General features: G+C 36.0%; 1 protein-coding gene across 17 annotated transcripts in view; it reads right to left on the bottom strand.

The window, feature by feature from the left end:
* The window catches only part of RHOT1 (ras homolog family member T1), a 122,580-nt gene that overhangs the window by 27,488 nt on the left and 67,757 nt on the right, over positions 1 to 27,335 (bottom strand). For 9 of the 17 annotated variants that reach the window (XM_028498052.2, XM_028498053.2, XM_028498055.2 and 6 more), the window contains 12 exons: positions 20,233 to 20,331; positions 19,608 to 19,716; positions 18,907 to 19,027; positions 16,652 to 16,736; positions 15,480 to 15,625; positions 14,346 to 14,446; positions 12,542 to 12,672; positions 11,775 to 11,858; positions 10,093 to 10,212; positions 8,898 to 9,100; positions 7,750 to 7,845; positions 5,990 to 6,112 (listed from right to left, as the gene is read on the bottom strand). In XM_028498052.2, the coding sequence (XP_028353853.1) occupies positions 5,990 to 6,112; positions 7,750 to 7,845; positions 8,898 to 9,100; positions 10,093 to 10,212; positions 11,775 to 11,858; positions 12,542 to 12,672; positions 14,346 to 14,446; positions 15,480 to 15,625; positions 16,652 to 16,736; positions 18,907 to 19,027; positions 19,608 to 19,716; positions 20,233 to 20,331 (1,418 nt within the window). Of the gene's footprint in view, positions 1 to 4,149; positions 4,516 to 5,989; positions 6,113 to 7,749; positions 7,846 to 8,897; positions 9,101 to 10,092; positions 10,213 to 11,774; positions 11,859 to 12,541; positions 12,673 to 14,345; positions 14,447 to 15,479; positions 15,626 to 16,651; positions 16,737 to 18,906; positions 19,028 to 19,607; positions 19,717 to 20,232; positions 20,332 to 27,335 lie in introns of those variants that run through there. The other 8 variants (XM_024127644.3, XM_028498059.2, XM_024127652.3 and 5 more) reach the window with 4 other exon arrangements.

The following is a 27,335-nucleotide window of genomic DNA, read 5'->3' as shown; positions in this document are numbered from 1 at the left end:
AGCTTCGCGGCACGTGGGATCTTCCCGGACCGGGGCACGAACCCATGTCCCCTGCATCGACAGGCGGACTCTCAACCACTGCGCCACCAGGGAAGCTCATGCTAATAATAATTTTAACAATGACAATTCTCCTAATTGAACTAGTAGGCACGAAACATTTTAATAAGCTATTTCTCGAAATAGGTTAAGAAATAAAAAGTGTCCAACAAAGATGAACTATAACACAAATCACAGGAAAGCTGTTAACTGAGCATGCCTAAACAGTAACATACTTAGGAAAAGGACATAGGTGTGCATCAATGTCAAGAAATGCTTCACCAAGCATTAGAAGAATAAAAATTCATGGATGATTGTAGATACATGGGAAACACATAATGTCTTCTACATGTTAACTACCGATACTTAGTAGGCAGAATAGGCAAACTCCATCCTGTTGTGTCCTTTAATATACTAACCAAACGGCAAAAAAATTTTAATTTATAAGCAGCAGCAGCTTACTTGAAGAGAATCTATAACACAAGCTCTCATATAATTTTGAACGTATGACTATGTGTATGTATCCAAATTCAAAGAAAAGCCTTGTAAGGACCTTTCATATGAACACAGAAGTTTCATATGAAATTAAAACACAGGATGCACTTCCTTAAAATACAATATTTTACTGAAACATAATATCCTAAGAACTCTTACAGTCCCAACAGAATCTCTATAGCATTAAGATTTCTAGGAAACTATCCTCTTCATAAAGCAATCCTGTGAAAAGACAGTTCATTTTAGCATGACAACAGTAAAGTCCTTTCTTCAAAAACAGGGCTCCTATATTAAGTAACATGATTTCAAACAATGTGAAGGAGGAACTTAGGTGATTACTAAAGTAATATGGGCAAATGAAGTGAGTCATTAAAGAATAGATTAAAATAAATGTCACGTATATCCGATTTTTAAAAATACATTAATAAACAGGATAAAAAATACAATGGGTATGATGACTGTCCATCATACCTTTGCGTCTCGGTAAATACTCAGTGTGAACTACACATTTTGTTGCTAAAGTAAGATGCTGTTACCAAACTTAAGAAGTAACATGAACTAATAACCTATATGGCTAATGCAAGTACTAAAATGTGGTGAAAGAAATACTAAAACCAAGATATGCATCAAAGAAAACCACGCCAAAATAATAAATCATAAAATAAACAATTTGATTAAATTATAGATTAGGAAAAATGGGAGGATTATACACTGAAACACAGCTGGGAAACGGATCAAGAGGAGTTAAAAAATGACTAAGTGGCACAGGCAAACAAATGAAAATGAACACCTAAAGGAAGGGACAAATTAAAGTGCACACACACTACAGTATAGTGACATCCTCATGCAAAGCAGGAGTGTTCTAAAGTCAGAATAATAAATATTTAATAAACTAAAATCCTGGGTAGTTCAAACCAACAGTCAAGCCCACTCCTACATAGTCATTTTAACACCTTCAGATTTAAGAGGTATTTATAATTAAAATATAATCAAAAGGTATTTTTCTCCAATAACATGATTTTCACTATTTGAAATGAAAGCATTGCCAGAGACTAAAATCATCTGGCCACAGGTTAATAATCTTCCAAATGTATTTAAATTCAAATAATTCCAGCTATTCATAAATTATTCCAAAGAAAAACATAAACCTATCCAGATCTAAAGGCTGAGACCATAGTTACCAAAGAACAAAGTCACATGTCAGATATGTAGTTAAACACTTCTCTCACATGTTGAATATACATTCAATTAAACTGGAAAGAAAAAAAATTTTATCACTACTTTCTACTTAAAATACATAGTGTCAGTAAATAAGCTAAAAAAATAAAGACAATCTTTTCTGCTCAAAGACAGATGGGGAAAAATGGACAATTTCAGAAATGTTGGAACTGTTGAAATTGCGTAAGCATAAATTAATTAATTTGGCATAGATCCTCTAATGATCAGGTTATAGCACTTCCTTTGCTAGCATAAGGCACTAAGGTCACTGAAAATATAACCAAAAGTTAAAAAAAAAATTTAACACAATATTTAGAAAGGTATTTAAATACAGGTCTGTATCTTCTTCATCTTGATATTTTGCCCCAGCTCACAGCAGGATCCTATCTAAAGCAGGTACTTAAGTATTTGGATGAATAAATCAAAGTGGTAGGAGGATGACATAAAGGGAGAACGTGGCCCCAAACATGTATTATCTCTGGAAGTAGTTTCTATTTTGGTGATCAAAATTTTTACAAGCACACTAAAACAATGTACTAATTTGAGACCAACATGTATATACCAATATTTGTCTATTAATTTCTTTGCAGACATTTAACAAAACTTTTTGGTTAAATTAAAAAATTTAAACTGCTCATTTATACTTCTGAACCAAACGCTAGGCACAGCAGATTTCTAAAACGAAGACTTACTGTTGAGTGAGAATTGTCCCTATTGAATTACAGTGAAAAATTCTTACATGACTTTTACTCAATTAGTGAATCCTTTTTCTGTTTATGTAACATTAAGATATACCTAGCACAGCAAACCAGTGGTGACCCACCACCAAAAGGTTGCCAAAACCCAAGACACAGTAGGGAAAGTGGTTCCATTCTCACCCCACCAACCCCATTACTTTTTCAAGTTATTAAAGAGAAAGGAGTAAAACTGTATGTGGAGGTGTTTGTAAGAGACATTTTCATTCCTCAGGTGTACCTTTTTCTGGCCTGCATTTTCACAACTTTAGGCTATGTCTTAAGACTGAAGTTGCAAACTGGTGGCCTGTAAACATGCTTTCTTTGTTCTGATTAGTACTTCAGATTTTTAAAATTTAATTGCCTTTACTTAAATATCGGAAATTTTACCTAAAAATCCTGACTTCTAGTGTCTCAGAGAATCAGAAGTCCTGGCAACACCACGCTTGGACACTAACCAACAGCCAGAGCTGAGTGGTGGCTGCCTCTTGCAGACAGGACCTGTCGTAGCTCCCACCTCTCTTATTTCTTCTCCTTGGCCACCTTTATTCATTAACATTATCCATCCAGACCCTGTAGGTACTTAAGTTTTTGGCCTCCACCCTCACCTACCTCATCTATAATCCTTTTGTGAATTAGAAGAAACTTCAATATAGAGCTCCTAAATTTCCACTGGACTTCTATAAAATAATTTATTGAAATACTACCAGTGAAGAGGAAGGAGTTCTTTGAAAAGTATGCTGGTTTTCCTCCTCATCTTTTTCATTCTTTCCCTTCTTGATTACCAGACGTCAGTGATGTATGCTGACATTACCATTAAATTATTTCTAGTTTATAATTAGATATGACAAAACGTACTGATTTCTCTTCGAGGATCACTGTACAGAGTAATTTATGATGAGCAATCTCATCCATTAATGCACACCCAACCTATTTCATTGGGAAACTGACTAAACCAACCTAAAATTAAAATTGGCACTAAAGATGCAGACAACGAATCAATCTGCAATTATGGACAATCAAGAGCTTCTAGAATAAAACTGATGGTCTGCGATCAGCAATTACTAGGAGCCAAGGTGAGTTCACCAAGAATAAGACACCAAATAGATGTCACTTTCTATTTAGATAAAATTAATACATTGGTGGATCAGAGGAATGTGGTAGAAATTATACTGATTTCAAAAGAGCCCTCCGGGAAATCTCTTATAAGACAGTAAGATACAACATGGGCTGGATAATAAAATATTTTTAATTGATAGAATAATCTTTCCCCAAGAATTCTGAATCTGTGTCACTGGGAAAAGAGTTCTCTAGTGGAGCACTAAAGGGCTTGCTTGCTTGAGCAATCTCGCTCTCTAATCTCTGGGTATTCAACATTATTTTTTAATCAATAACTTGAAAGATAAAGAAGACACAGCTGCCAAATTTGCAAATAACACAATGCCGAGAAATATGTATAATGGGACAAATGACAGAAATAATGTTTGAAATGACTGAGCTAGAACAATGGATCAAAAGGCAGAATATGACACTCAATAGAGATATATATGTATCCGCATTTAGATACAAAGAGCCAACTAAAACTGTCAAATACACAGAGAGGAGGGGACACTGCCTTCATAGCACTTTGTACGAAAAAAATCTGATTTCAAGCCCAAGATTAATATGCATTAACAGTGGGCTGGGGCTGCTAAAAGGTTAATTCATGCAGTAGACAGGTGCTGTCCTCACTGAGGAATATGACTGCCCACCGTTATGGACCAGTCAGACCACACCGGGAGCACTGTTCGCCATTCTCAGTGGCACTTTTTAAGAGGAACTCTGAACAACTAAGGGGCTTTCAGACGAGGAAAACCAGGAATGATGAAGTCACTAAACCATCTAATTTAAGAAAAGGCTGAAAGAAATGGGGATGTTCTACCTGGAGAAGAGAAAATTAGGGGAGACACGATGGCCATCTTCAAATGTCTGAAGGCTATGTTGAAGAGGGAGTAGAATTAGTCGTATGTTGTTCTAAAGGGCAGAACTAAAACTAAAGGAGACAAAGTTATAGGGAAATAATTTTAGTCCAAAAAAAAAAAAAGGCAAAAGCAAAAACCCTCTCCAATGAGGAAAGCCATCAGCAGATAAACAGTACTCTCTCAGGAAGGCAATCTAATGGGAGGTTAGGCCAGATGAATTCTAGAATCTCTTCCAACTCTACCATTACCAACACCGGAGCTCCTGAATGCTGTTTGGATTGAACTAGCCTTGCACTTTCTCAGACAGTTGTCATGAGCAAATTTGTCTGTGTTACCCTTTATAAGATGCCATTCAAAAGACAGAGGCAGAACTTCACCACCAAATGAGCGCGGTGATCCCTTCAAAGCAATCACCTATGATGGCTGCATTCTTACTCCAGAGCTACTAGTGCTCAAAACATCACTGAAACTCTTTTAGAATGTCTTCAGAGTCAGTTTCTGACTCACATAAGATATAGCCTCACTGTTTAATAGCCATGTCTACACTGCTGGTGGACACAAACTATCCTACTCATTTGGTACAGTCGGAGCCTAGCCCTCAGTAAGAGTCCAACAGTAACCCAAATAAGATCCATTTCTAACCAAAATCTGTTTAGCTTGATCATCTGTCTTAATCAAGCCCTGATCCCAATGACATCTGAATGATTTCAAAGACGTAATTCATTCATAGACACATAAAAATTTGACATTAGATACAAACTAATATTACATAGGCTCTTAAATGTTCACAAAATGTAAAATCGATTTGAAGAAAGAAAGGTAGCATGACCAGAATAAGAACATAACCTTCCAAGTTTATTGCTCTGAGGGAATGTATACAACCTATTTTTTGTTGTTGTTTCTCTTTCTTTTTTAAAAGCATATTACTTTCTAGGCATACTTTATGTTTCGGGTTCAATTGTAAAGACCTCAAAAACTAGTACTATAGATCTTTTTCTTTTCCATATTCCTTTGAATCCTTAAAGTTGGTTATTATCTTCATTTCATAAAAACATTCCAGGTACTTAAAAGTAAATTATAACTATAAATAATTTCAATAGAGAAGTTTTTCAAACCCAAGATACTGCTCATATAAGTATGGTTTTAATAAGCTGTACTATTTGAATGCAAGCTGAGGACAGTATAACATTTGGAATCAATGTGTCTTTTCCTTACTAAAGCCCTAATCTATTTCTACAACTCTCAGCCAAAAGATTTTTAATCTCCCTACATATATTATTCCCTAATATAAAAAATACTTTAACTTCCTTAATAAAAAAAAAGCTAAAATCTTACTTTATAGTCCCCTAAATACATCTATTAATTTTTAAACATTAAGGATGATTCCAGAACTAAACATTGTCACCACAGTGAGAATTTTAGTGGAAGTTAGTTGGGCATCAGTCAGCTTGTTGTCTTTGTAGTATTTGTATAATAGATAGTTAACCACTTTTTTCTTTTGTATTTTAACAGAATGCCTGGTACCCAGTAAAGAAAGTTAAGAACCTGTTAAGAACTGCAGTGAAGATTTTGTTCTTTACAGATTGCAGCAAGTCTGAGTTGAGGAAGTTCTGACAGATGCAAAATGTACACCTGTTGCAGGTGCACATACAGCGTAACCGGGCATGGCTGCGAAAACACACAGAAGGACAGGAGTTGAGTTCTTACTTACAAATATGGCACAAGTCAGAGTGTGCCAACTTAAAAAAAAAGATTTAGGCATAAGCAACACTAAGGAAAAGGACAGTGTGGGGCATGCTAAAGTTGTGCAGAATTCCACATTGACCAAAAATATAATGAACAGCAATAGCTCCCTCCTCCCTCCCTATAGAAAATCTAAGGAAAATTAGCTAACACTTTTGCTTTTTTGGAGGGGGGATAGAATTATTAGTACAAGGGTTTTAGTGGAATAAATATGCACAGCAATAGATGGCACCCTCATCTAAATTAATAAAAGAAAAGCTGAGTAAGCCACAGCACCCACCAAAAGGTCAGAGTTTGCTAGCATTTAAATAACCATCCCCTCCTCCTCCCTCAGTATATACACATGCCTGAAAACCAGGAAGGAGAAGAGTGACAAATACACAAAAGAGTCAAAAGACGAGTATGTTCAACCCTGAGGAGATATGAACAACATCGTCTTTAATTCATCAAGCACCATGGCTCCCAAAGGAAATCAAAGTGCTTCATAAATTTCTACTTGAACCCAAAATATAGGGTTAATTTCGTCTGCTACCAAAACACACCAGCTAAGTATGATAATATGAAACTCTGGGTAAGGGTGTAAAAATCAACAATGGATCCAATTGATATTAGATATGAAATTTAGGGAGGCTTTCTGACTCCTTTCTGGTTGAGTGAGTTGCACTAGTTGGTACAGGCACGTGGGGCAGCCCATTTCACCTCCACTCTAACAACCAAAGTAGGGGGTCTCCAATGACTGCTCAGTGGTCGGAGCCACTCAGACATACAAGGCCATCACACCACCCCTGGAGAGGTACTGGCGCAGAACCCACTCAGAAGAGCGCCACCTGAAGAATCAATTACATCACTTCCTGTAACACCTGAACATTTTTTAGAGGCTTCTCAGTCAATGGACTGGCCCAATCTGACTTGGCTTAGCTTGTGAGATCTGATGAGACCACAGCACACGGTGGCATGGTTGTGGAGATTAGCAGCATCCCAATAATGCCTAATTCCCAACATGAAGAAAAACAAGAATTAATTTTTTAAAAGACTCTTACAGGCTCAAGACATTCCATTTTAAAATCTGACTTGTGATGATGAACATATCACTGCTACTAAGTCACTGCCAGCTGTCATACTGGAATCCATCTGTTATTTTATAAGTTGAATCTGACTCTTCAACATATACAGGCTCCACCCACCAAAAAGGAGGGATGCAAAGTATGCTTAGCAACAGGGAGATGCTTCATGAGAAGTAGTTTCGGATTAACCATAAAAACAAGTGTCCATATATGTACATTTATCATATACGCACACACACACACACACACTCACACATATTGCAGTAAAATTTAAAAGTTGCAGATCTAAAAACACAGTTGCAGTTATTTACAAGATTAAGACAATGCATTTACATAGTAAAAAAAAAAGACACCATAGTATACAGTTAGGCAGTAAGCCTGACCAAGCAGTGCGTTTCTGGATAATTACTAAATGTGAGTTATGGAGAAAAAGATTTGGTCATCTATAAGAAAATGTCAACAAAATGCCATAGAAGCCATAAAGAAAAAGTAACTTACAAAGCAGTTTTTAGAAAGACCCAGATTTTTCTCAAATTCTCTATTCTATCAGTGTTGCCCATGTCTCGGGAGAGTCTGTCTCTGTAATGATCCTCTCTGTAGATAACATACACGAAAGTTTTAAAGCAAAGGTAAACATAAAAAGTAAGGTTTTGCTTATCTAACAGTAATAGGAAGGAATGACTTCTCTTCCAATACAAATAGAATTTCAGGTGTTTGCTGCATTTTTTTAAAGTACTAGTTAATGGAACAGCAATAAAGTTAACTGATTTGAAAAATCCGTACAAATTAACAACCTTTTGAAAAACCTTAGCTTATAGCAATTTTTGAGTATTACTCTATGTTATACTGTACTTTTCATAAGAAGAAAAATAATTTAGAGAATAACATAATAATAAATAGAATAAACTGTAAAGTCCTGAGAAACGCACTGCCTGAAAAACTATCTTGTCACAAAACAGAATTTATACAAACACCGTACTTGAGGAGAATGCCATTAAGAACCATGCAATTTTAAGGCAGTTAGTAAACTACGAAGATGACCACAGTTATGTGCTTGTGCATATGCATGTATAGATATACAATAAATGTACATAAAATTTGTGGTTCATAACACTTAACATAAAACATTTATATAGAAGGAATCCCAATTACAACTACTTTTTAGAGCACTAAAAAAAGACATTATATCCTGAACTCAAACATACCCATAATTTAAACATAAATTCATAAAAGATTTTAGAATCCTTCACATACTCAAGGTCAATTAATCAGCAGAAAAAATATAAAAGTTAACTTTTTGTTCATATGGAAATGCCTTATTAGCATGATGTCAATTCCATTTTATTGCAGTAAGACTATCTTTTTAATGATGGGTGAGGGGCTGAGTTTTATTGTACTATCCTATTAAGATAGTTACAGCCTGCTCAAATATAGTCAAATATTATCAGAAGCACCATTGATATAATTTTCTTCTGGTACCCAAACCAAACGTGCATTTACTCAAACTTGTCCCTTCTCATTACAAAGTCTCTTTCTGTTGCTGAACAACTTCTATGTGACAGAGATTCCACCCTCATGGCTAATAAAGGCATGCAATGTTACCACAAACCATGCAACACGAAAATCATGGCAGAGCAAGTACTTACGGGTACATGGCCATTGTTGTCAATTTAACAAAGATATCTTTACTGGGTGCATCAGCAGTATTGCAAGTGAAGGCTTGTGGTGGAGGCATTTTGTGTTTCCTGCAGAAATCAGTAGGTGAAATGCTATATTCTTGTTTGACTTCATGCAGGTCTGACTTTGCAGCTACGATTAAGCAAGGTATTCTGCTGTCCATAAAGTGTTGCTATAGAATAAAAAGTGAAATCAAAATCTGATGACAAGTTCAAAAATTACTAAATTTAATTAAATGGGCACTAAAAATTTTCTCTAGATAGGCAAAGCATCAACAGTTTCAGGGAGAAAGTAAACTAAGGGGCAAAGACTGGCAGTTGTCTAGGTCAGGAGCATAATAAGACCAGGGCCACTTTTCTAATGCTGGTAACAATATAAACCTATAACAATTCTTCAAATTCACTACAATTTGAAAAAAAAAAAAAATTTCAAAAAGAAACAATACTTTGAAATAAAAAGATATCTACCAAAATTCTCTCTCCTAAAGCACACTATTTTCATTTTTTGATATTACCTCTAGTCCTTAAGCACATGCATATATATATGTTTACATAGTTGTAGCCATGCTGGACATAACCATTTAAAAATACAATACTGAATTTTCCATGTTTTCAGAATTCAAAACCATTATTTTTAATGGCTACATAAATGTCATAAGATCATTTTGTCTCAATTTGGTAAACTATCCTCCTATTGTTAGACATTTGGATTATTTCCAGGTTTTTGCTATTAAAAACAATGCTAGAGTAAATCCTTCATACATACAGTTTTTTTACTCTTATTGAATCTTTTTGATAATCTCAAAGTAACTGATAACTTTTCAAGCCTCTGGTTTATCCCCTTGCTCTATTATTATTCTTGGTATAACGGGCAACATATAATCCATGTGCATTCCTAGGACCTTCCATTAATGCAGAGGTTCTTAACCAGGAAAGCACATCAGAGTCACATGTGGAAAAAAGTACTTTTAAAAATACAGATGTCTGCGACTCTATCACCTCAGAATGAAACCAGAACCTTTAGGGATAGGACACAAATGTATGTATTTTTGAAAAGCTCCACAAATAATTTTCTTGCATTTCCCTGGTTAGAAAACACCACATTACAATTCCATTAAACTCCTTATAAAGTTAAACTTGGTTTTAGACCAAAAGAGCAACAAACCTTAAAAATCCTGGCACAGTATTCAAAGGATTTAGGGTTACTGACATCATATACCAGGCACACAACATCACAAAGGATCTCAGCCTCAGTTAGAAATTCCGATTCTGAGATATCATGCAACTTGTAAAAAGAAAAAGACAGAAACATAAGTATCATAATACTGATGTAAAATTAAAGTCATGATGTTTTATGATTTGCTTAACTTGACTTCCTAATTTAAGAATACTAGTTAAGCATAAATTTTCAGACTATTTTTGGCAGTAAGACATATAGATAAACAAGTAGCTTCTGATTTTTGAAGATGAAAAATGGTGATTAAGGTCCTACAGAAACTAACATTTAGTGAGTGACTAAAGTGTGCTAGGCAGGCCCTTTACATGCATTCTCTACATACTATAGATAAGAAAACAGGCTAAAGAGATTAGGTCAACTGCCAAAGATAGCACAACTAACTAGTCATCAGACCAAAAATTGAACTCAGATATGATTCCCAAGTCTTTTTTCTTTCTACCACACTACCAAAGGACAGTACATTAAGGTTATTTTGTTCTACTTCACTGCCTACTCTTTTTCAATGTTTATTATAAAATCTCTAAAGAAACATCCCATCTATGATATGATAATGACCCAACAAGCGTAAAATTCAATATTGAGCTATATAAGATAGTGCTTCTTTGTTGAGGAGAAGAAAGGGGAAGTGTAAAGTCAGAGGTGACTCAATATATTCCAAATAAAACACTATTAGAGCATGGATATTCAGAGACATGAAAGACATCAATTTGCAATGAATGGTTGTAACAATAAAACTGGAAAGTTAACAATCAGGAAGATTTACTGAGTACCCAATATACAGAATTATAATTAGGAGAAGAATGAGAGATAAACAGGTTTAACAAGAAACTGACAAAGAACTTTTATCATAAAGAGCAAAATATGCATAAAATTCAATGTGATTATCTGTCTAGCAGAATAAACTATTTCCAAAAAGAAAAAAAAGGGAATGAACTTTCTTTAGTACCTATTATTTGTCAGGAGCTTCTCATATTAGTTAACTTAATAAGAAACTCAGGCTCAGAGAGAATAAGCAATTTGCCTGAGGTCACACAGCTGATCAGTGGTGGACCAGCATTCAAACCAAAATCAGACTGGATCCAAAAAGAACATAAAACCTCTTTCTACTATTTCATATAATCTTTTCAGTCATACTATTCTATCAATCATTTTTTAGGCTACCACACTTGTTAAATACACTCCTCCCTGCTAAATAGATACAACCTGATTCAGGTTACAGATTAAACGACCCCACACCTACACAAAGGTCTTCAAACTAATTTCTAGTCAACAATAGAGGACATAATTTTAAAAAATAAAAGTGGAAGAAAGAGCAAAGAGGATTTAATTTTTTTTTTTTTTTACTTTCTTACAGTGGTATAACATACAATTAAGCACACAGATAGATGAATTTTTACTTATATCTATACCCATGTAATCACACATGGATCAAGGGAATTAAAATTAATTCTAATGAATAAATCAGGTAAAAAAAATAAATCATAAATAAATAAAGAAAGAAAGAAATAAATCACACAAAAACCACTAAATTAAATCCAATTATGTTTTCAAAGAGTCATTTAAAATGTACCCAATAATTAATAATCTTTATATGCCAGAAAATTTCTTACCAACAAGTATTTCTCTTGTCCATATACATAAACAGTGTTAATCGCATAGTATGATTTATGGTCATCACGAATTTTCCTCTGCCTCTGAAAACAACCAAAAACATCTCAGTATTTATAGTAAGAAATTACAGGAACTAGTTTTCATCAACACATATGCTCTGCATGTATGGTATGTTAACCAAAAAAAGGACATTCTTCCCTACACTATGTATTATTTATCAATACAAAGGGGATATTGATTTTGTTTCTTAGTTCTTAAGGTCTAAAATAAAAGATGCATTTGTTCTGCATAAAGGGAAAGCAGTAGTTGAAAAAGAAGTAAACTATATCACTGAAAGTGTATTCCAGAGCCACCTGCTGGCAATTCTCATTACACTATAATTTGGCCTGCTATTTCATTTTGAAATATATCAATCTCCTTACTCAAGGCACTAGTCAGAATTAGGTATCAGTATTCGGTTCAAAATATTCACTGTACATTTACTTCATGCCAAGCACTGTGTTTGATGCTTTCATATGTGTATTTATTTAACCCCCATCTAAAAGCTGGTTAAAAAAAAAAAAGACAAATGATAGCTGACATCAATGAAGCAAAGATAAAGCTAGTTCAATGCGATTATTGTTACACTTTAGTTGTACCTTACTATTATACATAGGTCACTCAGTTCTACTAATCATCTAAAAAGGTAAATGGTTATGAAAAAATTATGTAAACTTGTGACTATAAAAATCTGTTGAGTATAGTTCTATTTCTTGAGAACTCTCACCGTTAAGTTTCTTCCAAGAAGAGACTGAAGAACTCCACTTTTCCCACAGTTTTTCATCCCAATTACATTACATCTGAACACATTTCTTTGAGTCTGTTTTTTCTGAAGGTCTATCTTTTTATCTCTTGTTACTAAAAAGAAAAAAAAAAGCTAATTATGTACCGCTTAGACTCACTGAGCCTTCATTTCACATTCTGCAAAATAGGGTATTGCTATTTATCATTTTTACAAAGTGTTCGATCAATAAACATACTGTACAGTAGTCAAGCTGTATGTGAAATAAAGTACAAAATATAATACAGAAGGGCCCCACTTAGTGAAAAAGACACATTTCGGAAAGTCAGCTGTAAACTTCTAGCAACCAAATGATATTTATTTCATCATAAAACAAGTAGTACGTTTACATAACAAAATGATATCCCAAAAATGAACGAAAATTACAATGAGGGCTGCCCTGGTGGCGCAGTGGTTGCGCGTCCGCCTGCCGATGCAGGGGAACCGGGTTCGCGCCCCGGTCTGGGAGGATCCCACATGCCGCGGAGCGGCTGGGCCCGTGAGCCATGGCCGCTGAGCCTGCGCGTCCGGAGCCTGTGCTCCGCAACGGGAGAGGCCGCAGCAGAGGGAGGCCCGCATACCACAAAAAAAAAAAAAAAAAAAAAAAAAGAAAATTACAATGAATATAGCCAATACTATAGCCCATCTTTTTTTGTTATAAATTATTGTCATAATAAATTATAAACTAAAAGATGTTATTTCAAAACTGCACTCTCTTGGGTCTATAAATGGAAAGAGGATATACACGCTAGGGTTAACTGGCCTTTCCAAGGTAAATCTGTAAAAGAGGCAGCCCTGAAAACAATGTTGTATCAGCAGAGCAATGAGGCATCTCTTCTTGAGGTAAACAGACCTCCTTAAACTATACCCAAAGATTCAACTACAAGAAAGCTCACCAAGAGGCACTATTTATAGCAAAAAAACCTGAAAGTGATAAAAAACAGATAATAATTATGGGGTAGTTAAGTTATAGAATATCCATATGATGATACATTATCTAATATTAAAGATATATAAAAGTATACTTATTGATAACAGAAATATGGCCACAATATTTTGTTGAGTGAAAGAACCTCATCCTGGCTAATTAGTTCCTTAGTCTTTGGTGCTGCATTAAATACTGTCTAACTGGTTAAGTACTTTGAAGGGTACTTGCTCTGTCAATTTCACAAAGGCTGTCTTCTTGTAATGGGGCTTCCTGTAAGATAGGGCATTTTCCCCCACAAATTAGGATATAAGAACTTCTTGAAACGATCAGTTCCCTAATTTGTTATTTCATATTATATCTACGGGTTTTCTTTAAGTGGAGCACATTGCCTGCCAAGAATGCCTGGTTAACATTACAAGATCTGTGAAAGATTTTTTAATGTGGAAAAAGGTTATAAAACTGAGAGATGTACAATCAGTTGAATATCAGGATCATGTGTTAATAGGCATTGTTTTTAATGTTTAAAGAAAATTAAAACACAAGATAGACTGGTAAATACTTTTCATGCCCATACCCCTCCTTGATTTTCATCAATGAAGTACCCTCAGGGGGAGACTAGAGGTAAAACCTCTACCCTTTCCTTTTTGATAAGCAATAAAATCAAGCAACTTACCTCAAAAGTGATTACCAAATCAAGGGCAAACAAATAGAGTTATAGACATGGAAGACTAATGAAGATGCATTTATTTTCACTCTTTTTACATATGAAACTGGAATCCTAAAAAAAATTTTTTTCTAATTAAATAGCATTCATATACTTACCTGTGATGGCTGAAGCTTGAGACTCTTGCTCAGTCAATATCGAATAGCCTAGATAACCCAAATACTCCAGGCACCGCTGCACATCTAAATAGGTCGTAAGCCTAGGAAAGGGAAGAGTTTAAAATGTGAATAGTTCCTGAATATTTATTTTAAAAAAAAATTACAACAGCTCAAATAATTTTACCACCAGACCCAGATAATTTTTGTCAGACTGCTTTAATTTCCCATGTGCCAACCATGGCTTTTCCTACAGTGACATTCTTAGGGCAGAGATGAAAGGGAGGAGAATGCAAGATGTGGGGTGGAGAGGGCTCCTGTATCTATTCCACCTGCCCGGAGAGAACAAGGCCACACAGATGAGCAGTGAGCAGCTGGTAAGATCTAGAGCAGGGATATTTTATATTATTTGCTTCCCAAGTTACATATTGTACTGCAAATACTGGCTAAAGACTTAATGATAATTAAATCTGAAAAGGTTTGCAAAAGGTGCAAAAAATAACTGAAAGGCTGAAAGGCACTTGAAAATAGTTAGCCTTTCGTATGATTTGAAAAAAGAACAGATCCTGGTGTTGAGCAAGTTATTCTCGCCAAGGCTAAAGTAATTATGTCATTATGCACAACCAGAGAATTTTTTTAGCACCCTAGACAATAGGTCAACAAGACTGCAGACACCCTCACTAAGTCTAAGAGTTCACTGAAAACAAACAACAACAACAAAAAAACCCTCAAAGTAAGAATTCAGTGTCAAGTAAAATATGCTCTCCCCATATTCTGAAAATACAAGATTTGTACAATAACAATGATGTTTCCAATTCCCTTAATCAAAAGTATTAAAACACATTGTAAATCAACTATACTCCAATAAAATTTTTAAGTATTAAAATTTACTTCCATTTTTATATGACTTATTACTGTTTCCCTGTACCTCATCCAAAAGCAAACACATCCATTCCTGATAAATTTATAGAACATCTATAGTTCATCTTAGAGGTAGCAGCAGCACTATAATCCTCACAGGCAGCTATCATTGAAGCACTTCACCAGATCTGGCAAATATACAAAATGATGAATGTAATGCACCATAATTTCAAACTAGCTGTAACTCTAGAGGAAAGAAGTGAGCTCTATACTCACGTCCACTGGGAAAGGAATCCCTGGTAGGTTATCCAGCCTTTTTCATTTGTACAAACTGTGTTATTCACATCTGGCCCCCAAGGTATGTAAGGGAAAACTTTAAACAAGTCTTTAAGCTCATCAGGTGACAAAGCACAGTCTCTATCCTGAAGATACACAAGGAAGTATACATAACATTTAGATATCTAAGAGGATAATTCCCAAATGCAAGAGCTCCCTAATCAAGTAAAGCTATGTTTCTAAAAACTAACAAATGAAAAGAAATTTTACATTTTATCAAGAAAACTCCACTACCAAATGTAAATTAGATAGCTAGTGGGAAGCTGCTGCATAGCACAGGGAGATCACCTCTGTGCTTTGTGACCATGAGAGGGGTGGGATAGGGAGGGTGGGAGGGAGGGAGACGCAAGAGGGAAGAGATATGGGAACATATGTATATGTATAACTGATTCACTTTGTTGTAAAGGAGAAACCAACACACTATTGTAAAACAGTTATACCCCAATAAAGAACTGGGTCATTTATAGAGATGTGGATGAACCTAGAGTCTGTCATACAGAGTGAAGAGGAAAAAAAAATATCGTTTATTAACGCATACATATGGAATCTAGAAAGATGGTACTGATGAACCTATTTGCAGGGCAGGAAAAGAGACGTGGACATTGAGAACGGACTTGTGGACACAGAGGGTGGGACGAATTGAGAGAGTAGCACTGACATATATACATTACCATGTGTAAAATAGCTAGCTAGTGGGAACCTGCTGTATAGCACAGGGGGCTCAGCTCGGTGCTCTATGATGACCTAGAGGGGTGGAAGGGAGGCTCAACAGGGAGGGGATATAGCTGATTGACTTTGTTCTACAGCAGAAACACAACACTGTAAAGCAATTATACTCCAATAAAAATAAAAAAATCTCAAAAAAAAAAAAAAAGAAAACTCCTTACACATATATAAGGAAACCTATGCAAGGGTCTATCAGAAACTAGACTTTTTCATCTTGAGAAAATAACAAAGTAAATAATGTGAGAAAGTATCTTTGCTAGTTTAAGAAAGTTTGGGTAATTTTTGACTATGTGACAGGAATACACAATAGCTCAGGGAAGAGAGTTACATCATTCACAGGAAAATATTTCATCATATATCATGGAAAACTGCAGCTAAAAGCTTACCAAATCATGCTTGTCAAAAGTACTTTGGAGAAACAAATATGCGTGATGATTTAATTCAGTAGTGCAATCAGGAGGTATTTTTAGCCTGTTGATGAAAAAAAAAAAGTAAAAATAAATCATTAACCAAATATTAAAATTTAATTGGAGAAATGAACATGAAATTGCAACAAGTCTTTCTGTAGGATGACAGCATTCACAGAACACATTTTCTGTAGCCATTTAGACTTTCCCAGGGAAAGTCACTGTGGTGGTATATGGCAACTCTCAGAAGACTCATAATAGTGCTCATTCCAAGGTGACAGCTTTCTTAACTATCTGAAGGGCAGGTTGTATGAAAAACTTTACAGACAATACTGATTAAACTGTAATGGGTTGTTCTTCCTACAAACCAATTATAAGTCAAAATTATGAGCTTTAAATAATGTCAACATTGTAATGAGTTGAAAATGATGTGAAGAGATGTTATTTTTGCCTGATTTGACCTTTGACACACCCTAAATTCGAGTCAATAAACATTTATCAAATGCACGGAGGTACTGGGGACATAAAAACAAGACAGGCTCCCTACCTCTAAGGAACCACATTCAAGTTGGAGACAGACCACAAGTAGATAACCTCACTATCTCAACAGAATGAGGCAACTGTTGAGTATGGGTAAATGACAGATGCTAGGGGAACCCTTGTAAAAGGGAACACCTTGGCCTGGGGATGGGAAGGTGTCAGCACTGCTGAGAGACACTGTCACCTGTATTGAGCCTTGAAGGATAACAGACATGAATTAGGTTGTGGGGAGAGGGAGGAAGAGAGTAAAAATACCATGGGCAAAAGCCTGGAGTGGGAAACAATATCTGATTGGTGGACCAGAAATAGTTTAGTATTTACTTCTAGAATGAAGGCAGGGAGTGAGCCGGAGTGAGCAGATCATGAATGACCTCCTACACCAGGTTAAGAAGCTTAGGCTTTATCTGTCTTGAAGGGAAAGTGACATGGCAAAATCCATGTTGTATATCTATTAATCTAGCAGCAGTGTGAAGGACAGGGGCAGAGAGTTTAATAAGAAGACTCAAGCGGTGGCTTTGAAGGGGCTACTTTACAGAAAATTAAAGGTAGGGTGCAGAAAGAAATTAAAAAAGATCTTAGTGTAAGTCACAAAGCCATAAAAGATGGAGTTTCCTTATTGTCATACTTTAGAAAGCAATAAGCAACCTCCTGTAGAATTTATCTACCAACATAAATGGCACAGAAAAGAAAACTTGATAAAAAAGTCCTGGGACAAATGCATTTACTCAATATATATTTATTGAAAAACCTGGGAAATTACTTGAGCCAAGATTTAATAACTTTGACAAGGGAAGTTTTAACTTAGAACTGATTAATGGACCAGGAATCCAACTAGAAATTTTGTTTCCTTAATGATGGGGAAGGAAAAACAACAACAAAGTTTCTCTGAACCCTTACATGGATAGCTAGCAGTGCTATGCTAAAATTAAAAAGGAGAACATGAAGATAATGTGCTACTGAAAAAGCGAAGAAAAAAGGCGAAAGGCTCAAAGGCCAGATCTTGGGAAGTCACTTCCCTGAAAAGCCTACTTCCCTTGGGTATGGGAGAGGCATCCTATAGCAAGGCAGTCTCCTATTTCAGGGTGATGCTGGGTTCATCATTAAATATACAGAACTTAAACATATCATTATCTAAAGAAAAATAACCACAAAGAGACTGGTCGTTTAGGAAAAATACTTATTTTATCCTGAGCTGAGAACAGGCTATAAAACTTAGGGAGGAGAAGGACTAAAGAAAAAAAAATGCTAACCAATATATTTTTGATCCCTTGACTCTAGAAACTAGTTCGTCCAGCATCTTTTATCTCCTTCCTCAATAAAATGAATAAAAAAAGATACTTTTATTCTTCATTAGAAGAAAAGGAAGAGTTTGAGCCACGCTATAAATCAGTGGCTCTCAACTGGGGATGATTTCACTCCTGAGGGGACATTTTTGGCTGTCACGACTGGGGGAAGAGGTGCTATCGTCATCTAAGGATGTGCTAATAAACATCCTATAACTCGTAGAACAGGCTCTACAATAAAGAATTATCTGGTCCAAAATGTCAATAGTGCCGAGTTTGAGAAACCCTGCTATAAAAGGCTCTATAAATCTATAAATTATTCCTGAGTAGCTCAGAGCCTACCTACCAACGTGCTAAATAAAACTTTAAAATACTGGCAAGTGAAATCAATTAGAAGCCAAAGGTACATACAAGGGAAATAAATATTCAGGTGTCAAATCCAGATCGTCATCATAACCAAATCGTCGAAGCACAGTCCAAGTAGTTTCATGTCTCCCTCTTTGAATAAAAAGTGTGTGTAAAAAAAGAAAACCTGAAATAAAATAAATTAGTAAATATAGCTGATGTGAAAACGGGTAGAGTCACATGGGAGAAAAGCATGTAACATAACGGCAAGAGCTAGACTCCTGAACATATGTGTACTAGTTTTGCATATGGAAGGTCAAACCAAAACCAAGTTCACAAGTGTCTCAAAGAGTTGATTTCAGAATCATTTCACAGATACACCCAGGTCAGCAAGAGATGGCACTACATGAAAGGGCCAAAAACACATCCCAAGGAATATACTGACATTCACATGGTTATATTATAAAAACAAATGAAATCATTTTAATTTTAAGATAAATTTGCTTCTGAAATCTCTTACCCTCAGATGGACCTCTGCACTCCTGAGATCCAATCAATTTCCCTACCTCTAATTTATACTCACAGTAAAGATAATTATCCCCACCAATGCCTGCCTCTTCCAACTCTTAAACATCCAGGTTAGATTTTAGGTATATTAGTAAATACAAACATTTCCCTAAATATAGATAATACTATAAAGGCTTTCGCCTTCTGCCAAATTTTGAAAATATTAAATTCAAAAGGAGGAAAAAGCACCATTCACCCACCTTTCAGTGTCAATCCACTATCAGCCACACCATCACTTATATGTTTTCTGACTACATTTTTGACATCTTCTAGAGCTTGAGGAGCTAATGGAGTGTTGAAACAAATTCTCTAGCAAAAAAACATAAAAATAAAGTTAAAAATAAATCAGCATTAAAACCACAAATAATACAAATATTAATCCACAAAGCAACATTAAATCAAAGAGTTGCAACCAAAGGAAACAAATTCTGAATTAGCAGAGCCTCTACTTTGTATTAAGTAAAACATATCATACTTAGGACATGTTTTCCCTACTCTCCCCATCATGCTCCTAAAACACCGAGCTCTTTGTGTAGCTATGTTATACAAAACCGAGAAAGAAAAATAATTCAGAGTTCAGACTTCAAGTCATCCTTAATACACCCACTGTACACCTTGAAATGACACTCTCAGAGTCCCCTCAATTCCTAAGCACAAGAGAGTTTTATCCCCTAGGTAAAGATTAAATAGCCTGATGTGAAAGAGAGTTTTTACATGAAAGAGATGCATGTTTATCAAAATACCATTGTTCAAGCCAATAAACTTTTTCTCTTCTCAGCAAAAAAAGACCAAGATACACAAATATCTGAAATAAAGGAAGGCTACCTGAAAGAAGTTGAGTTCAGCATCATTGAGAGTACCATCATTATCCTGATCAGATATTTTAAATATACGAGTAAGGGCTTTTATACAGGCTGGTTTCATCTATAAATCATTGAGAAAAGAAACAATCATTTTAATGTAAATAGCTGGGATTTTAAAATATGATTTTCATAAATATGCTAAGAAGAATTCTGAATGTTTTCACTGTCAAATATATAACATCAAATACAACCAACATGAAAAATGAACTAAAGCAAAGCCATTTCCTTTTATACCCAAGCCACTTTAAGTAAATGGGGCAATATTTACTTGGACCGATCTGGAAGGGTTAAACTCTCCCTTCATGACCACACACCCTCTGAAGATGGGCAAAAGAGAAATTCATCTTTAGGGAAGATTCATTCTTCCAGTCATATAAAGAAGAAATGCCCTCTCTCATTTCATAAAGAATTTGAGCTGACATAAAACTATAGTTTTATGTCAACTTCTCTGATTTTTGACCTTCTAGCAGCAAAATGGGACTAAATGTTTTGGTCTGTCACTTGTGTGTGTGTATATATCAAAGCTGGGATATAAAACGTACTGATTCACAAGCAGGTGACAAAATAGCACTGGTTGATAAGTGTACAAGTCTTTTACTAACTTCCTATTATGAGATAAGAATTACATTTTAAAAATTACATTTTTGACTCTACAACTTTTATAAGAAAAGCTGCTGGAAATGTACTTTGACAACTTTTATTTCAGGATTTATAATGGATAGAACAAATATTTGACAATTTAAAAATAAGCCCCAGGGCTTCCCTGGTGGCACAGTGGTTGAGAGTCCGCCTGCCGATGCAGGGGACACGGGTTCGTGCCCCGGTCCAGGAGGATCCCACATGCCGCGGAGAGGCTGAGCCCGTGAGCCATGGCCGCTGAGCCTGCGTGTCCGGAGCCTGTGCTCCGCAACGAGAGAGGTCACAGCAGTGAGAGGCCCGCGTACCGCAACATAAATAAATAAATAAGCCCCACATGCTTCTAATTTGTATAATTGCTATAGGAAAATCACTGCCAACAATTTTGAGAAAATAAAACTTTCAGGAAGATTTCTGAACACTGTGTAAATGTGGAGGGAGATATGGACATTTGAATCAGAGAAATGAGATGGCAAGGTGAGGAAATGTGTACTTGTTAGCTTACTAACTTCAGTGATATGGCTATCCAGAGCAAACAGTAATGATGAGTTTTGATCACACTAACATATCAAACTCAAGTGCATAAAATAAGTTCTTTTAAAAATAGGAAGTATAGCTGATTCACTTTGTTACAAAGCAGAAACTAATATACCACTGTAAAGCAAATATACTCTAATAAGGGTGTTAAAAAAAAAAAAAAAGAGGGCTTCCCTGGTGGCACAGTGGTTGAGAGTCCGCCTGCCGATGCAGGGTACACGGGTTCGTGCCCCGGTCCAGGAAGATCCCACCTGCCGCGGAGCGGCTGGGCCCGTGAGCCATGGCCACTGAGCCTGAGCGTCCGGAGCCTGTGCTCCACAACGGGAGAGGCCACAACTGTGAGAGGCCCGTGTACCGAAAAAAAAAAAAAAAAAAGATAGCCACCAGAGTCAAGATGCCAAAAAAAAAAAAAAAGGAACAGTTATCTTCTTTTGGTTTAAATAGGGGCTCTACGGCTTCCCTGGTGGTGCAGTGGTTGAGAGTCCGCCTGCCAATGCAGGGGACACGGGTTCGTGTCCCGGTCCGGGAAGATCCCACATGCCGCGGAGCGGCTGGGCCCGTGAGCCATGGCCGCTGAGCCTGTCCGTCCGGAGCCTGCGCGTCCGGAGCCTGTGCTCCGCAACGGGAGAGGCCACGGTAGTGAGAGGCCCGCGTACCGGAAAATAAATAAATAAATAAATAAATAAATAAATAAATAAAATAAATAGGGGCTCTAGGAAAGCAACTTGATATAATGATAAAAAGGTAAAATCTAAGACATAAAGAGATTAGAAAGAACTGAGAAAAAGAAAAACATTTAGGGAGCACTGGTTAGGGCTTTCTTTATGAAAGAACGTTAAATGGACTATAACCTATCACATCCACAATCATGGATAATTTTTTAAGCAAAAATAAGATATTGCTTCTATAAACGTGATCCTGAATTAGATATTCAAGATTAATAAAGATCACATTATATTTTATTTACTCTTCTTTTAAAAATCTGTTACATAATAATCTAAACGTTTCAAAAAGTAGCAAAGCTAGAATGGTGCAAAAAACAGAATCTAAAACTAACTTTTTATTTGCAAGTGGTTTTTCCTTGTATCATAAAATGCTACATTAAAAAAAGTAACTGAAGAAAAACAGTGATGCATTTTTCATTAAAGCTTGAAATGCATCAGAAGCAAAAGTGCTCTAAGGTACTAGCTCAATGATATTTAAATATTAACCTCTTAAAATATAACACCAAAAAATGACTACTTTTTTAAAGTATTAAAAATTATACTTTAATAAAACTAAAATATTTTGGCAGTAATAAAATAAACTCATTTTGCATATAAAGTAATCTAAACCCTCACACAGATCTTTTTCATTATTAGGTAAGCAGAGGATTCCATGGGTCATACAGAGTCTGTCATCACTGGAAACATATTTCGAATGCAGGCTTTAATTTACAATATGATCTTTTTGATGATCCTACCTCAAATCTGTGTTAAAAGCTTATTAATGTTGTCTAAATAAAAGATTCTGTTATAAGCTTAGACTCAAGGCTTGTACTTGTGTAAATCAAGGCATACAGTCTCTAAAAGTTAACAGATTTTACCTTAGGCAGGTCCACCTAAGAAATGACTAACAGATGGTAGTAGGTGTTTTACAGGGAAGGGAGGATTAGCAGATTAGCAGAACTAATAATAGGCCTAAGAAAAAAGTAGCAATTAGAGAATTGAGAACAAACTAACAGTAGGGATTTAATGTACTGCTAGGCTAAGCTGAGAAGTAAATCTCTCCAGTATGAGACTGTTTCCCAAATTTTCTTGATCATAAGATATAGCACCTGGCTGAATCAGAATGGAATCTGTATTTTTAACAAGTACACCTAGCGACTATTATGAGGTGAATTTGGGAAATACTGAATTAAGAGCAAGTTAGAAATAAACACTCCAATTAAGGAACAGTAAACCAGGATTACGGAAGAGTAAATCAGGGTCAGATTAAGGGATAACTCAGATTAATATTTATACCAGGGGTCAGCACTTTTTTGGTAAAGAGCTACATAGCAAATATTTTAGGCTTTGGGGGTCAACAGGCAAAATCAAGGATATCATGTAGGTACTTACATAGCAAGAGATAATCAAATTTCCACCAAGTTTTTATTAATGAAATTAAAAATATAGTAATAACTGAGTATACATTTACTATACAGGTCTACTAATGAGAAGGATGGAATTCCTCTTAGAGGGTTAACATTTGGCTTAATTAGGGTTCAAAGTTAATGTTCCCTATCTTGTAATAACCTATAATGGAATATAATCTGCAAAAAAACCCACAAAAACAAAAACAAAAAACAAATCACTATGCTATATACCCAAAACTAACACAATACTGTAAATCAACTATATTTCAATTAAAAAAAAAAGTCAGCATTCCCTGTCATGAAAATCGATTGCAAGTGTTCAGCTGTTCATGCTGATCTGTAATGAGATTTTACATATTTCATCATTGAAAATGTCTTTTTGCACAGATACACACTGCCAATAGTGACACGTATCTGTAAACATATAACTTTAATTGAGCACATTCATCACTTCGAAGGCATTTACGGAATCATATTTGATTTTTTTCTTGATATTGCCTGTTAACACATCATTACACTGCAGATTGATCAGTTCCAACTGAAGGGTGGGTGGAAGCTCCTCAACTGCATGGTCAAATGGATTAGGAAATAAGGAAATTTCCTTTGCACGTGCATTTAGGTCCAAAAAAACCAATGCTGAAATTAGAGCTCAGAATATATATCTGTTTTGCCATCTGAAAACCCACTTTTTTTCTTTTCTTGTTTTGGCATGATAGGTATATACTGATAATAAAAAAATAAAATGCCGCAGTACAGTGGTACACATGGTACATGAAATGCTGCCACATTTGAACCGTGTCAGTCCAGTTAGCAGTGCACTGAGCAGCAGTGTTATGACACTTACCACATATAAGCTCTGTTGCAACTATGCAATTCTGCCTTTGTAACAGGAAAGTATAGACAAACATAAAGGAATGAAGGTGGAAGTGGTGCAATAAAACTTATTTATCAATGGTGAAATCTGAATGTCATATAATTTTCCCATATCTCAAAATATTATTCGTTTTGATTTTTTCCCCAATCATTAAAAAATGTAAAATGTATCTTAGCTCATAGGCTGTATAAAAACAGGTGGCAGGCCAAATTTGGCCTGTGGGTCAGTTCTCCAACCACTCACCTATACTATAAACTTTTCCTGAAAAAAATGTTTTCAGGAAACTTTTTCCCCCAGCAAACTTTTATTTCTTAAAAACTCAAAAACAACAACAAAAGAAACAAATAACTCCATTAAGAAATGGGCAAAATACTCAAACAGACCTTTCTCCAAAGAAGATATACAAATGGCCAAAAAGCACACGAATGTCCAACATCATTAGCCATCAAAGAAATGCAGTTCAAACAACAATGAGATACCACTCACATCTACCAGGATAGCTATAAACAAACAAACAGAGGTGGGGGCTGGGGAACAACAAGTGTTGGCAAAGATGTGGAGAAATTGGGACTTTCATATAGTTTAGTGGTTCCTTCGTAAGTGAAACATAAAATTACCACGTGACCTAGCAATTCCACTGCTAAATAGACACTCAAAACAGGGGTTCAAACTTATCTGCAAATGTTCTTAGCAGCTCTATTTACGACAGCCAAAAAGTGGAAGCAACCCAAATATCCAACAACAGATGAATGGATAAACAAAATGTGGTATATCCATAAAATGAAGTATCATTTGACCATAAAAAGGAATGAAGTACTAATAACGCTACAACGTGGATGGATGTACCTTGAAAACGTTACACTAAGTGAAAGAAGCCAGACACGGGGACTTCCCTGGTGGCGCAGTGGTTAAGAATCTGCCTGCCAATGTAGGGGACAAGGGTTCAAGCCCTCGTCTGGGAAGATCCCACATGCCACAGAGCAACTAAGCCCGTACACCACAGCTAGTGAGCCTGTGCTCTACAGCCGACGAGCCACAACTACTGAGCCTGTGTGCCGCAACTACTGAAGCCCGCATGCCTAGAGCCAGTGCTCCGCAACGAGAAGGCACCGCCATGAGAAGCCCATGCACCACAACTAAGAGTAGCCCCCATACGCCACAACTACAGAAAGCCATGCACAGCAACAAAAAACCAACGCAGCCAAAATTTAATTAATTAATTAATTATAAAAAATAAACAGGCACAAGACTCTTAGATAGCCTCATCCACCAGAGGGAAGACAGCAGAAGCAAGAAGAATTACAATTCTGCAGCCTGTGGAAGGAAAACCACATTCACAGGAAGACAGACAAAATGAAAAGGCAGAGGACTTTGTACTAGAGGAAGGAACAAGATAAAACCCCAGAAAAACGACTAAATGAAGTGGAGATAGGCAACCTTCCGGAAAAAGAATTCAGAATAATGATAGTGAAGATGATCCAGGACCTCGGAAATTGGAGGCAAAGATCGAGCAGATGCAAGAAATGTTAAAAAAGACTGGGAAGAATGAAAGAACAAACACCTAGAAGAATTAAAGAATGAACAAACAGAGATGAACAATACAATAACTGAAATGAAAAATACACTAGAAGGAATCAATAGCAGAATAACTGAGGCAGAAGAACGGATAAGTGATCTGGAAGACAGAACAGTGGAATTCACTGCCGCGGGACAGAATAAAGAAAAAAGAATGAAAAGAAATGAAGACGGCCTAATAGACTTCTGGGACAACATGAAACACAACAACATTCGCATTATAGGGGTCCCAGCAGAACAGAATAAAGAGAAAAAAATGAAAAGAAATGAAGACAGCCTAAGAGACCTCTGGGACAACGTTAAACGTAACAACATTCACATTATAGGGGTACCAGAAGGAGAAGAGAGAGCAAGAACCCAAGAAAATACTTGAAGAGATTAGAGTCGAAAACTTCCCTAACATGGGAAAGGAAACAGCCACCCAAGTCCAGGAAGCACAGAGTGTCCCAGCAGGATACATGCCGAGACACACAGTAACCAAATTGACAAAAATTAAAGACAAAGAAAAATTATTGAAAGCAACAAGGGAAAAATGAAAAATAACATACAAGGGAACTCCCATAAGGTTAACAGTTGATTTCTCAGCAGAACTCTACAAGCCAGAAGGGAGTGGCACGATATATTTAAAGTGACGAAGGGGAAGAACCTACAACCAAGATTACTCTACCCAGCAAGGATCTCGTTCAGATTCGATGGAGAAATCAAAAGCTTTACAGACGTTATAAATATATATGCACCCAACATAGGAGCACTCAATACATAAGGCAACTGCTAACAGCTGTAAAAGAGGACATCGACACTAACACAATAACAGTGGGGGACTTTAAACCTCACTTACACCAATGGACAGATCATCCAGACAGAAAATTGATAAGGAAACACAAGCTTTAAATGACACAACAGACCAGATAGATTTAATTGATATTTATAGGACATTCCATCCAAAAACTGCAGATGATACTTTCTTTTCAAGTGCACATGGAACATTCTCCAGCATAGATCACATCTTGGGTCACAAATCAAGCCTTGGTAAATTTAAGAAAATTGAAATCATATCAAGCATCTTTTCTAATCACAACGCTATGAGATTAGAAATCAATTGTGGGGAATAAAACGTAAAAAACACAAACACATGGAGGCTAAACAATACGTTACTAAACAACCAAGAGATCACTGAAGAAATCAAAGAGGAAATCAAAAAATACCTAGAGACAAATGACAATGAAAATACGATGATCCAAAACCTATGGGATGCAGCAAAAGCAGTTCTAAGAGAGAAGTTTATAGCAATACAAGCCTACCTCAAGAAACAAGAAAAATCTCAAAT

The sequence above is a fragment of the Physeter macrocephalus genome, chromosome 14 (genome assembly GCF_002837175.3).
Source record: "Physeter macrocephalus isolate SW-GA chromosome 14, ASM283717v5, whole genome shotgun sequence".
Classification (NCBI taxonomy): Eukaryota; Metazoa; Chordata; class Mammalia; order Artiodactyla; family Physeteridae; genus Physeter; species Physeter macrocephalus.
This window is presented reverse-complemented; position numbering and strand designations above follow the sequence as displayed.